The 15109-nt window shown below is 38.3% G+C and overlaps 1 protein-coding gene across 1 annotated transcript; it reads left to right on the top strand.

Moving 5' to 3' along the window:
- The first annotated feature begins 771 nt into the window (after positions 1-771).
- LOC110575327 (60S ribosomal protein L32-like) lies at positions 772-1170 on the top strand. Its single transcript, XM_044911921.1, has one exon. The coding sequence runs from the start codon at positions 772-774 to the stop codon at positions 1168-1170; it is 399 nt and encodes a 132-aa protein (XP_044767856.1).
- Positions 1171-15109: the final 13939 nt, after the last annotated feature.

The raw sequence follows: 15109 nt of genomic DNA, 5'->3' as shown, positions 1-15109 counted from the left end.
TGTTAGAACTAATAAACAAATTCGGTAAAGTTGCAAGATACAAAATCAATATTCAAAAATCAGTTGCATTTCTCTATACTAATAATGAACTATCAGAAAGAGAAATTGAGAAAAGAATCCTGCTTGCAATTGCATCAAAAAAAATAAAATACATAGGAATAAATTTAACCAAGGAGGTGAAAGATCTGTACAATGAAAACTATGACACTGATGAAAGAAACTAAAGAAGACGCTAATAAATAAAAAGATATTCTGTGCTCACAAATAAGAAAAATTAATACTGTTAAAATACCCATACTACACAAAGCAATCTACAGATTCAATGCAATACCTATCACAATTCTACTGGCATTTTTCACAAAAATACAATAAAACAATCTTAAAATTTGTATGGAGCCACAAAAGACCCTGAACAGCCAAAGCAAGTTTGAGAAAAAAGAATAAAGTTGGAGGCATCACACTTCCTGATTCCAAACTATGTTACATAACTATAGTTATTAAGACAGTATGGGCTCGGGGCGCCTGGGTGGCTCAGTCGTTAAGCGTCTGCCTTCGGCTCAGGTCATGATCCCAGGGTCCTGGGATCGAGCCCCACCTCAGGCTCCCTGCTCCGCGGGAAGCTTGCTTCTCCCTCTCCCTCTCCCCCTGCTTGTGTTCCCTCTCTCGCTGTCTCTCTCTCTGTCAAATAAATTAAAAAAAAAAAAAAAAAGACAGTATGGGCTCTTCCTCAGTGCTGCCTGCAGAGATGGCAGCCATCTCCTACACAGCATCATGGCTGCCCTCAGACCTCTGGTGAAGCCCAAGATCATTAAAAAGAGGACCAAGAAATTCATCTGGCACCAGTCAGATCAATATGTCAAAATAAAGCACAACTGGTGGAAACTCAGAGGCACTGACAATAGGGTGTGCAGAAGATTCAAGGGCCAGAGCTTGACACCCAACATTTGGTTACTGGAGCAACAAGAAAACAAAGCATATGCTGCCCAGTGGCTTCCAGAATTCCTAGTACACAACATCAAGGAGTTTGAAGTGCTGCTGATGTGCAAAAAATCTTACTTATCTCACAGTGTCTCCTCTAAGAATCCCAAAGCCATTGTGAAAAGAGCAGCCCAGCTGGCCATCAGAGTCACCAAACCCAATGCCAGCCTGTGCAGTGAAGAAAATGAATAGACAGCATCTTGGTTTTTTTGGTAATTTTATGGTTTTATTAACACAAATGCATACCCAGTATGGTATTGGCATTAAAAAGGACATATAGATCAATGGAACAGAAAAGAGAGCCCGGTAATAAACTCATACATATATGGTCAATTAATTTATGACAAAGGAGCCAAAAATACACAGTGGGGAAAAGATAGTCTCTTCAATAAATGGTGTTGGGAAAACTGGACAGCCACATGCAAAGAATGAAACTGGACCCTTACACTATACACAAGAATCAACTCAAAATAAATTAAAGACTTGAACATAAGACCTGAAACCCTAAAACTCCGAGAAGAAAACAGACAAAGTTCCTTGACAATGGTCTTGGTAATGAGTTTTTGGATTTGACACCAAAAGCAAAGGCAACAAGAGCAAAAATGAGTAAGTGGGACTACACCAAACCAAAAAGCTTTTGCACAGCAAAGGAAACCATCAACAAAATAAAAATGCAACCTACTGAATGAGGGAAAAATTTTGTAAATCATACCTGATAAGGGTTAATAACCAATATATAAAAAGAACTCATACAACTCTATAGCAAAAAAACCAATCTGATTTATTTTTTTTTAAGATTTTATTTATTTATTTGACAGAGAGAGAGAATGAGAGAGGGGAGGTCAGAGGGAGAAGCAGACTCCCTGCTGAGCAGGGAGCCCAATGCAGGACTCGATCCTGGGACTCCAGGATTATGACCTGAGCCGAAGGCAGTTGCTTAACCAACTGAGCCACCCAGGCGCCCAACCAATCTGATTTAAAAAACAGGCAGAGCAATTGAATAGACATTTTCCCAAAGAAGACATACAAATGGCCCAATAGGTACATGAAAAGGTGCTCAACATCACTAATCATCAGGGAAATGCAAATCAAAACCATAATCAGATATCACCTCACACCTGTTAGAATAGCTATTATCAAAAAGATAAGAGATAACAAGTGTTGGCAAGGATATAAAGCAAAGAGAACCCTTGTGCACTGTTGATAGGAATGTAAATTGATATAGCCACTCTGGAAAATAGTATGCAGCTTCCTCAAAAAACAGAACTACCATATGACCCAGCAATCCCACTTCTAGGCATATAGTTAAAGGAAATAAAAACAGGATATCGAGGAGATATCTGTACTCCCATGTTCATTGCAGCATTATTCACAATAGCCAAGATATGAAGACAGCCTAAGTATCCACTGGTGGATGAATGAATAAAGAAAAATATATATAATCACATTTTCTTTATATACATATATTGTGTATATATATATATTTCTTGTATATATATATTTCTTATATATATACATATATGTGATATATGTATATAAAGAATATAATGTGATACACACAATGGGATATTATTCATCCATGAGAAAGGAGAAAAATCCTATCATTTGTGACAACATGGATGGACCTTGAGGGCATTACATTACGTGAAATAAGCCAAATAAAGACAAATTTGGTATCACTTATATGTGGAATCTTAAAAAGAAAGTCAAACTCTTAGAAACAGAGAGTAGAAAAGTGGTTATCAAGAGCTGGGGGCAGTGGGAGAAATAGGGAGAGGTTGGTAAAAAGTTATATCAAGTTTCAGCTGTAAGATGAATAAGGGTTGAGGAGGTAATGTAAAACATAGTGACTATAGTTGATAACACTGTACCATATAATTGAAATTGGCTATGAGAGTAGAACTTAAATGTTCTACCAAAAAAGATGAATATTTGAGGTGATAGATGTGTTGATTAACTAGATGGGAATCCTTTCATACTGTATATGTATGTGTGTATATATATATATATATATATATATATATATATATATATATATATATCAAATCGCTGTGATGTATACTTTAAATATCTTACAATTTCGGGCCCCTGGGTGGCTCAGTCAGTTAAGCATCTGACTCTTGGTTTCAGCTCAGGTCATGATCTCAGGGTCGTGAGATGGAGCCCTGCATCGAGCTCCACACTCAGTGTCGAGTCTGCTTGAGATTCTCTCCCTCTCCCTCCGTCCCTCCCCCCACCCCTGCTCTCTCTCTCTCTTTCTAAAATAAATAAATAAATATCTTATGATTTTACTTGTCAATTATACCTCAATAGAGCTGAAAAAATAAAAGCAATTACACACACACACACATTAAGCATCATTAAGGCTTTTATGTTACTAGGTACTAGGTGAAACATTTTGTGAGCATTGCATTTGATTGGCAGAATTATCCTGTCAGGAAGATGCAATTATTATCTTCATTTTATGGATGAGGGACTGGATGCTTGGTGGGGTTCACTTGGCCAAGGTCATACAATCAGTAAGTGGTGAAGCTTACCTTCTCATGCCCTCTCCTATCTGGGTACATGGGTATAGAGAGGTACAATATAAGCAAACCAGTCTTATATGAATCCATCTATATTTAGAAACTTTGAGAGAGAGGGTGGGGAGAAGGAGAGAAGGAGAGAGGGAGAGAAGGAGAAAGGGAGAGGGAGAACGCAATTGAAATCGTGTGGGTAATTCTATCCATCATTCCATTTTGCTTTGCCCTGGAGTTAACTTAAACTGGGAGATGTGAATCTGCTGTTCCCTCACATGGTGCTGGTTCCTGTGAGCCTCTCACTAGTGATTCTCATGCTTAAATGTATGTGCTCTACAAATTCAACATGGCCCTTAAATGCAAGCCAATTGGCTTGGTTCTCAACTAAAGAGTGATCTGGTATAATGTTGGAGGAAATAATAAAAACAAACCTGTGTTGGACTTACTAAAAAAATGGTATTTCTGTCTTCAGTGTAGCCCCTTTCAAAGGACTTTGAGGGGTATTTTGTCTATAAATTATTATGTTTTGCACCAGGAACCTAACCCCTCATAAGACAGGACTTTCCCATATTTGTCTTGATTCCCCAACTGGTGTGAAAACTCCATGTGAGTAGAGCCAGTGTCCTAAACTTTTTTATATTCCTTCGAAGTGCCTAGCAAAGTCACTTGAAAATAATAGGAGTTGAATGAGTCAATGTCAAAGATTATTCATTACACATGTTCATTTTCACAGCAAGTTTAAGGTTACTGAGACATCCTCTCAAGCTACCCACAAAATGGAAGGGAAGATCTGTACTATCACGTATATCCCATGACTTGTTGGCATCCTCTGTACTATTTCTAGAAATAGAATCTGTCTGTTCCCATCCCTAGCTGGATCAACTGAGCACCTGGCAGTTTCCTATTGATGCCTGTTCAGCTGTCACCTTCAAACTCCTGGTTCTGTTTGCTCAGTGTGTCTTATAGAGTGGGCCTGACTATTTTGGGTCTGAGCTACAGCTGTCAGCGTTTCAGGCGTACCTCACGTATTTCTAGAATTAGGTGGAAATATTTGAAGCTTGAAAAAGGAACTATAATGTTCTGAGTATGAAGGAAATATTTAGGCAAGTATCAACTGGCAGCACATAAGGCTAAGAAGAGTCGAGTCCCTGGTGATAAAAAAGAGATGAGAACAACACAGCCAAGCCATCTTGGGTTACTTGCATTTTAGTAGCATGGGGTGAGTTACCAAACTATTTCTGTTATTTTTATAAGCATGTGATTAAGGAATTGACCAAATGTGAGACTGTTTGCTATAAATGTGAAATGACAGATTGACGGAACACATTTGCTTTGCTTTGCTCTACCAGAGAATAATTGTAATTCCTTAATTTAAAAAGTCATTCTGGTTATACATATGTCCTAGGGATGCTTTGAGAGTCAAGTTGTACCTCTTGACCTCATTCTTTTTAATTTGTGATAATAATTTCTGCTCTTCATAGAGTATAATAGTGTACAATACTGACCTGGAGCAATTACACCATGATTCTGGACCAAATTATTAAGATATGATTAGTTCTCTTGGAGGAAGGCCCAGGAGACGTAGGGAGTCAATTTTATGGAATGGCTAGGTACCAAGGCAAGATGAAGGTGATAGAGATTTCTTCAGCTTCCAAGATCAAATTAAATTTGGTGATTTAATATAGGCCAGGACGATCATCTCATGTCATACAATTAACAGTTATTTTGGATTCCTTAATCCAAGGGTGTGTCGGGGAGGTGTCAAATCCATCTTCAATTTTGCCTTTTCACAATTTCACTTTTGTAATGTCCAATGGAAAAAAATAAAAACCTTAAAAGTAACTCACAAACCCTCTGTCATTGACATCTTCCAGATAAAAGCTATTAGTGAAATGAAATAAAAGCTCTGGAGATGAAGGAGGAAGTGATTGTGGTGCCAGTGAGGGAAACACCATAGGCTCAATCCTTGACAGGATCAATTAGCTTTACTTGCTGCCTGTCTCTACAGACTGCTTCCCAGGAGATTCTGATGGAGGTGGCCCAAGGACCACGCTTTGAGAAACACTACCTTAGAGACTAAACATAGTCATAGGAAATGGAAGTAGGAAATTAAAATCTTAAGAGTCATTGCCTCTAAATTCTTTTCAAATTTTGCTTTTCACGGGAATACGCGCCTTTCTGATAACTCTATTCCTGCTTCCTTCTAGACAATAAATTACTGATGTAGAGATCACTGAATTAAATCATGTGTTGGAGAAGTTGAAAACTTAAAATTTCAGCTCCAGTATTAATTTGCAGTCTAATTTTGACGTAATAAGTTAGTTATTTCCCCTTTTGTAAATTGAAAATCCATCTAAGAAACATCTGGTAAATTTTGGATGAAAAGCACTGGGAAAATGCATGTATCACAAGATGAGTTTTTTCTCTACCTAGGGTTGCCAGATTTTGCAAAAAAAAAAAAATTAATTACAGATAAAGGATGAGTAATTTTTTGGCATAAGTCTGTCCCATGCACTATCTGGGATATACTTATCCTGGAAATTCATTGATTATCTGAAATTCAGACTTAACTGGGCATGCTGTATTTTATCTGGCAACACTATCTCTACCACCACCCTTTTCCTGGAGCCTGCACTTTCCAAGACTTGGGCAACAGAAGAGAGCATTTTGTAACTCAAGGCCAGGAAGGAAATGAGCACTCACTTAGCATAATACAGTACAGGAGAAATGCTAGCAGGAGATTAAACTTCCACGTTGGAGAAATCTAGGTATATTCTGGTGATGGGAAGCAAGAGGCTAATGTGGGGGAATGGAGGGGAGGACAGAGCATGGTTGGGCAAACACACACACATGGAATTCCAAAGCAGGTCCAATCAGTTATTCAAGGAACATAATCCAACTTGCTTCTCCTGTAGCCTCAGAAAAAATAGAGAACCAAGGACTTCTTCAAACACAAGGCTTTCATCATTTTCCACTGCCACCACCAAAGGGAATGAGGCATTTCTATACCAAGCAGCACAATCTTGGAACCACAGTGTGGCTTTTTTATCAACTCCTATATCCATCCACAATTGTGAGTCAAGAATTTAGATTGCAAAACTCACTGTGCTCTCTGGTTCCACAGGCTCCTTTCCCCCCAGGCCAGGTTTTGCAAGGGGTTCCCAGCTTCGTGTGCTATGCTGTTCTGCTCTGCAAAACCCAGCTTTGCTCTTTTCTTTCCTGAAAGGCGCAAGTCTTTCTTCCCTGTGGCTCCTGTCAGTCTTCACCTCCTAGTTCACTTTTCCTGCCTCCAGCTCTCCAAGAGCCAACATATCTCTCTGCTATCATTCTGATCTTCCTGCCCAAATATGGCTTTACAATGGCAAAGCCACTGCTTTGCTCTGAATTCAGCCAAACAGGGGTACTTCGAGGTCATAGGTAACTAACGAGGGTGGAGGTGGTTTCAAAAATTAAAAGAATTTTCTTCCTGATAAAAAGAATGTATGCTTATTGTAAGAGAATCCAAACAAAATGTAAAAGAAAGGAAAATAAAATACCCTTAATCACAAGACCTAGAGATAACCACTCAGAACATTTTGGGGAGCATTTTTCAATATTCATTTGTTCACTCATTCTTTCAAAAAAACATGTATTAGTGCCTGCTATGTGCTAAAACACTGTTTTAGACACACGGGATGATCAATAAACAAAGTAGAAAAACAAAACTACCCACATGGCCCTATTTACACACACATACAAATACATTCACACATACAATTTTACATTAATGGATACATACTATATATGCTATTTTGTAACCTGCTCTTGTGTGGAATAATGTGTCGTATACCTCCCTATACGTCAATAAGTATTGATTTATGTCATCCTTTTAATGTCTGCCTAGTATATTCTAGGGTGTATATGCACCACAATTTATTTAATCATCGCCCTACAGACATTTATTTCCAATTTCTGTTATTATAAAAAATAGTGTGATGAGTATACTTGTACATGTATATCTCTACATGTTTGTTCAATCATCTAACTAGGATAAATTCCTAGCTTTACTCCTATCTTGCTGGCTGTTTCTTCTGTCTCTTTTGCTACCTTCCCTTTCTCTGCTTAACCTCTAAATGTTCAAGTCCTTAGCCCTCTTTTCTAGCTTTACTACACCCTAGATTATCTCATACAATCCCATGGCTTTAAACGGTATCTATATGCTGTTTATATCTACAATTTTGATATCTCCTCTTGAGCTCTAGACTCTTATCCAATGGTCTTTGTAGAATATCCACTTGTATGTCTGTCATTGAATCTCAAATTTAATGTAACCCAAAGAAAACCCTTAATTTTGTCCCCAAAATATATTCCTACCTCGGTGTTCTATACTTCAGAAAATGGCATCACCATCCATGCAGTTATTTGGGCCCCATACAAGGCATCAATCTGATTTCTCCACTTTTCTTTACCCTCAGCCCCCTTTCAAATGTTTTCAAGTCTGTCTCCAAAATATAGTTCAAATATGTCCCTTTCTCTCTATATTTGCTACATTCATTTGCTACCATCTTAATCCAGGTCACTCCAGCCTCTCACCCGGGCTACTGCATTAACCTCCTAACTGGTCTTTCAGTTTCCCCTGTTGCCCTTCTACAGTCCTTTCTTTACATAGTAGCCAAAGATCTACAATAATCATACTTAATGTGGCACCTGGGTGGCTCAGACTGTTGAGCATCTGACTCTTGATTTCAGCTCAGGTCATGATCTCAGGGTCGTGAGATCCAGCCTTGTGTTGGGCTCTGTGCTCAGCAGGGAGTCTACTCGGGATTCTCTCTCTCTGCCTCTCCCTTTGCCGCCCTGCCCCCACTCGCTCACTCCCTCTCAAAAATAAATAAATCTTTAAAAAAGATAATCATACTTTATGATAAAAGAGTACAAGCATTTACTTGAAAACTCAGAGAAAAGAAGATGAGGATGCCTGTCATTACTGCTTGCATTTGACACTGTAATCGAAGACCCAGCAAACACAATAGTATATGAAAAAGAAATAAGATATATAAGGATTGGAAAGAAAGAGAAAATGATCATACTTGCAGATGATATAGTTGCTGACATATAAAATACAAGAGGATTTACAAGTCATTAAAACTGAGAGTATTCAACAAGGGTGCTGGATATAGTAATATGAAAAATCAGTATCATTTCAATATACCAGAAACAACCAATCAGGATATGTAATCTTTTAAAAAGGAATGATACTAATCAAAATATATATTCTTAGCAAGGATCTAGAAATACATATACACAAACTTTGTGTAAGACCTTTATGAAACATTTTGGAAGTCATAAAAGATGACCTTGTACTTCCAGTTGCAGGACAAGATGATGTAGAAGTGCTTCTCCCTATTTGTCCCACTAAGTATAGGTAAAAACTTCATGTTACATAGAAAACAAACATCAGAAGACTCTGATAGGTGGAGAGAAGACTCAGACTGCCCAAGGACCTTGGGAACTGAGGAGACATGTCAGTAAGTTCCTTCTGTTTTCTTCTGGCCTCATCTATCCCAGACTGGGTGCTGGAGAAACTGGCAACCCCAAAACACCAACAAGGACAGGCCAAAAAGTCCTAACAAAAGCCTCCTCTCTCTAGCCAAAGTACCAGGAAAGGAGCAATGCAGTAGGGCATAAAACTTTTTTTTTTTAGGACGGAACACTTTTAACAATAACTGTCCTCTACTCCAGCTAAATACACACAGGGGGAAAAAAATGTGATCCCACTCTGACTTATGCCAGCAAAGGCAGAGTGGAGAGCCTGGACTTCACCCTCCCTAGACTGTAAAGAGGTACCTCAACCACCCACCTGGGGTGTTGTCAGAGGGCAGTTGAATGGCAGCCAGGACTGTAACAAGGTCCCTCCTCACATGGTGAAAGTGGCAACTATGTGGGGAGCCTACACTTCCACCTCCAGCTGGCAGTAATGAAGCTATAGCTCTTCTTCCTCCACTGGAGCATTGTCAGAGAAGGCCTGATAAAACTGAAGATTTCAACAATATATGCCCGATAACAATATATACCCAAAATATCAAAATATCAAAATCATTGTCAAGAACCAGGAAGATTTCAACATGAATGAGAAAAAATAATCAGCAGATGCCAAAACTGAGATGACACAGGTGTTAGAATTACCCAACAAAGATTTTAAAGCAGCCATCATAAAAATGTTTGAGCCAGTAATTACAAATATAAAAACAAAGGGTAAAACACTCTTAGCAAAGAAATAGAAGATATAAAGAAGAACCAAATGGAAATTTCAGAACTGAGAAAGCAAAATAACCAAAATAAAAAACTCAATGATGGGCTAAAAAAAAAAACAAAAACCAGAAACTCAATGGATGGGCTCAACAGCAGAATGGATGAGACAGAAAAAAGCTGTAGTAAGCTTGAAGATAAAAAAATGGAAATTACTCAGAATGAACAACAGAGGGAAAGTAGACCAAAAAAAATATGAACAGAGCCTTAGGAACATATGGGATCGTATCAAAAGATATAGTACTCATGGCATCAGAATCCCAGAAGGAGAAGAGAAAGAAAACAGGGCTGAAAAAGTAGTCAAAGAAATACTGGCTGAAAGTTTCTCAATTTGGCAAAAGACATAAACCTACAGATTCAAGAAGTGTAGTGGATCCCAAAGAGGATAAACCCAAAGAAATCCAGGCTGAGCTACATAGTCAAACTTCTGAAAACTAAAAACAAAGAAAAAGTCTTGAAAGAGCTGGAGAGAAATGCTACCTTTACCTATCAAGGAAAAACAATTCCAATGACAGTGGGTTTCTCATCAGAACCTGTGGAGGTCACAAGGAAGTGGCATAATGTTTTTCAAGTGCTGAAAGAAAAGAACCACCAACACAGACTTCTCTGTCCAGCAAAAGTATCCTTTAGAAATGAAGGGGAAATCAATACATTCTCAGATGAAGGAAAATTAAAAGAATTTGTCACTAGTACACCAACACTTAAAGAATGGCTAAAGGAAGTTCTCCAAAAATAAAGAAAGGATTAAAAAAAAGGGCTCTTAGAACATCAGGAAGTAAAGAGGAGCAAAGAAAGAGCAAAAAATAAGGGTAAATACAATAGGTTTTCCTTCTTCTTTTGAGTTTTCTAAATTGTTTGCTGGTTGAATAAAAAAAAACATTGTCTAATATGTTTATCAATATACGTAGAGGAAATATTTTTAAAAGATTTTATTTATTTATAAATAAATAGAGAGCGAGCATGAGCAGGGGCAGGGGCAGAGGGAGAGGGAGAAGCAGACTCCCCACTGAGCACAGAGCCTGACTCGGAGCTCAATCCCAGGACCCTGAGATCATGACCTGAGCTGAAGTCAGACTCAACCAACTGAGCCACCCAGGTGCACCTGTAGAGGAAATATTTAAGACAATTATCTTATAAACTGGGGAGGAGGTAAAGGGACATAAAGGAAGGCAAAGTTTTCACATTTTGCTCTACTAGGTAAAATGACATCAGTTAGTATAGTATCTTTGTATAGTATAGTATCTCTATACAAAGAGATACTGTATAGTATTGCTATACAAAGAGATACTCTTGGAAACCTATAGATAAATCAAAATGAAATTCTAAAAAATGCTCAAGTAACCCACAGGAAGATTAAAAAAATAAAAACAGAAAACAAAAGATAGAACAAACAGAAAACATCAAAAATGGAGATGTCCAAAATGTCACTCAACAGGTGAATGGTTCAAAAAACTGTGCTACGTTCATACCATGGACTCATGTTCAGCCATAAAAATGAGAAAACTATTGATACACGTAACAACTTGGATGAATATCCAGGGAATTATGATGAATAAAAAAAAGACACTCTCAAAAAGTCACATACTGTATGATTCCATTTATTTTTTATTTTTTTAAAAAAGATTTTATTTATTTATTTGACAGAGAGAGAGAGCACAAGCAGGGGGACCAGCAGAGGGAGAGGGACAAGGACCCTGGGATCATGACCTGAGCTGAAAGCAAATGCTTAACCAACTGAGCCACCCAGGCACCCCTGTATGATTCCATTTATAAAACATTCTTAAAATGACAAAATTGTAGAGATGAACAGATTGGTGGTTTCTGCGGGTTAGAGACAGGCTGGGTGTAACTATAAGGGGTAGCATGAGGGATATCTTTGTGGTGATAGACTAGTTCTGTATCTTGATTGCAATGGTGTCTATACAAATCTACACATAATAAAAAGGCTTAGAACTATACACAAACATTGTGCCAGTGTCAAATTCCTGGTTTTGACACTGTAGTCTAGTTATATAAGATGTAATTGCTGATATAAAGTTTCAGTTAGGCAAGACAAATAAGTTCTAGAAGTTTGCAGTACAACATTGTGCCTATAGTCAATAATTTAGCATTTTACACTTAAAAATTTGTTAAGGGGTAGATCTCATGTGAAGTTTCTTGCCATAAAACAACAACCACAAAAAGGGGCAGGAGGAAACTTTGAGAGGTAATGGATATGCTTATCACCTGATTGTGGTGGTGGTTTCACAGGTATATGCATATCTTCAAACTCATCAAATTGTACACATTAACTGTGTCCACCTCTCGGTATATCAATTGTTCCTCAATAAAGCTGTGTAAAAAAACCAAAATGTAACCACTGTGAGAAAATGGGTGAACAGTACAGGGGATGTCTCTGTACTACATTTCCATTTTCCCATGAATCCATAATTACATTGAAATAAAAACTTTCCAAAAAGGTAATCTCAAAAAGCAGAGATATACAGTGATCATGTATGAGAAGATTCAACATCAAGATGTCAATTCTCTTCAAACTGATCTATAAATTTAATTCAGGTTCAATAAAAATTGCAACAGGATTTTTAATGGATCTGAACAAGCTGATCCTAAAGTTTATGCTGAAGAGTAAGACACCAAGAATAGACAAAACAATTTTGAAGAAGAGCAATGGAGGACAGATTATCAAGACTTATCAGGGTATAGCAATTAAAACAGTGTGGTATTGGCAGATGGATAAATAGATCAGTGGAATAGAAAAAGAGCCTAAAAATAACTCCTATAAATCTGTGGGAAGTAGGCATATGACAGACATTGATTATAAAACATGGAAGAGGGGCGCCTGGGTGGCTAAGTCTGTTAAGCATGTGCCTTCAGCTCAGGTCATGATCCCAGGGTCCTGGGATCGAGCCTGGCATCGGGCTCCCTGCTCAGCGGGGAGTTTGCTTAGTCCTCTCTCTCTGCCCCTCCCCAACCCCGCTCGTGTGTGCTCTCTCTCAAAAAAAGAATAAATAAACTCTTTAAAAAATATATAAATCATGGAAGATGATATAGACTATTCAATAAATATTAAAATTATCCATGTGAGAAAAGATAAAATTAGGTAATATCTTCAAATCCTACCTAAGAATTAATTCAAAATGAATTAAAGATCTAAATGTTATTTTTTTTAAGTTTATTCATTTAAGTAACCTCTACACCCCATGTGGGGCTCGAACTCATGACCCCGAGATCAGCAAAATTTTATAACATTTTGATGCAAATATAGAATACCTTTATGATCTTGGAGTAAGGAAGAATTTATTAATCACACATGCATACAAACTCACAAATTTTAATAGAAAAGACTGATAAATGTGACTGCTTTAAATATTAAAATGTCTATGGAAGGGTGCCTGGGTGGCTCAGTCGGTTAAGCGACTGCCTTCGGCTCAGGTCATGATCCTGGAGTCCCGGGATCGAGTCCCACATTGGGCTCCCTGCTCGGCAGGGAGTCTGCTTCTCCCTCTGACCCTCCTCCCTCTCGTGCTCTCTGTCTCTCATTCTCTGTCTCAAATAAATAAATAAAATCTTTAAAAAAAAAAAAAAGTCTATGGAAAACAAATGACACTATAAAGTTAAAAACAAGCCATACAGTGGGAGAAGACATTTGCCACACACAAAATTGAAAAAGAAACCGTATCCAAAAGATACATAATAAAGACATTTTGAAAAGGCAACCAACCCAAAAGAAAAATGGGCAAAGAATACCAACAGGCAACAAACAGAAGGAACTAGAACGATCTACAAATGTATGAAAAGATGCTCAACCTCACTAGTATTCAAGAGAATACTTGTCAGATTGGCAAAAATTAAAACTCAAAAGTTACCAGTGGTATGGTGTCATGGGAATGAGTAAATTAAGTGTGTCATGGCTGTACTATTAGGTTGCTGTTCAGCAGTGAGATAACCTACATGGACTGATCTCAGGAAATAATGCTGAGAATGGGTTGACAGGAAGTGGGAGATAAAGGGAACTTCAACTTTTCCTTAAGTATTTTACTCTTTTTATTAAAAAAAAATTGGAAGACAGGGGCGCCTGGGTGGCTCAGTCGGTTAAACACCCGACTCTTGGTTTCCACTCAGGGCGAGATCTCAAGGTCAGTGGGATCGAGCCCCACATCAGGCTCCACATTCAGCGTGGAGTCTGCTTAAAGATTCTCTCTCTCTCTCAAATAAATAAATAAACCTTTAAAAAAACGGAAAACAAAATAAATATGGTAGTGTATTTCCACTCTGCATGGCAAGAACACAATGCTTGCTATATTCTTCTCTGAACATTCCTATATTTTGAAAGCTCTAAGTGAAAGGTGTGGCATGAGATGCTTCTGATAAATACTCAGTTTAGGGAACCATTATATTAAGGTACCAGTAACTTTATATGTTAACCTTCCCAGGGACACTTTCATTTCTAAAGAAGGCTGCAGTGTTTAATCCAAAGCTTGAGGCACTGTGGGATTTGCTGTCACTTATGAACTGTGGGTTTTGGAGTTTTGAAGACAAAACTTCAAAGGGAGTTATCTTCCTTCCCTGTGCTAGTCTTGCAATTTGGGTAAGTTGCCACGGCTCTGAGCTAATGATAGGCTCCCGTTAAGTTGGACAGCTCAGAGAGAACAGAACATTTTCCCATTCAATGATGCTTTCACTCTTTATAAATACAACTGCATTTGAAACAACTCCACATGGAATAAAATTTAGAGCCAAGTTTATAGAAACACGGACACCTATGTGCAAACAAACCCCCTCAAATTTTATCAAGCATGGATTCTACCCTGCTCGTCAACCTGGAGTAGACTGAACACAATTTAAATATTTCTTGGTTTGTCTGTGGAGTATCAAGTCTTGTCCAGAGCTCGGAGACTCCTACTCCCTTCACCCTGATCAACTCTGCCAGTTGTTTAAACGGCTCGAATCTTTCTGCAACCACGGCTTTTAAGTGAGAGTCTTTTTATTGCTTTGGGCATGTTCCTTCTCCTAGCCAGTGCTCAGAATTTTAACTATCTAACTATTCAATTTCTCTCTGTCTCTTTACATGGGGGAGAAACTGGATTTCTGTTCCACACAGCTTGGCAAAAGCTAGCAGGGAGTGAGAGATTACAGCCAGATGTACATCTGCATGTCAGCAGCAAGAAGGTCTGGGATGGTGCTTTTTCAATCAGAAGGGAGTCATTTTCCCCCTCTCGAAGGAGAGGGCCTCCTCCCTCCCATCAGATATTTGGCGGCTAGATGCTCACTGATAAATTACTGAGGTCGCATCTACGCACAACTGGTTTTCTTAACAACAATCCTAG

The sequence above is a fragment of the Neomonachus schauinslandi genome, chromosome X (genome assembly GCF_002201575.2).
Source record: "Neomonachus schauinslandi chromosome X, ASM220157v2, whole genome shotgun sequence".
NCBI classification, from domain to species: domain Eukaryota; kingdom Metazoa; phylum Chordata; class Mammalia; order Carnivora; family Phocidae; genus Neomonachus; species Neomonachus schauinslandi.
Note: the sequence above shows the minus strand (reverse complement) of the source record. Positions and strands in the feature narration are given on the sequence as shown.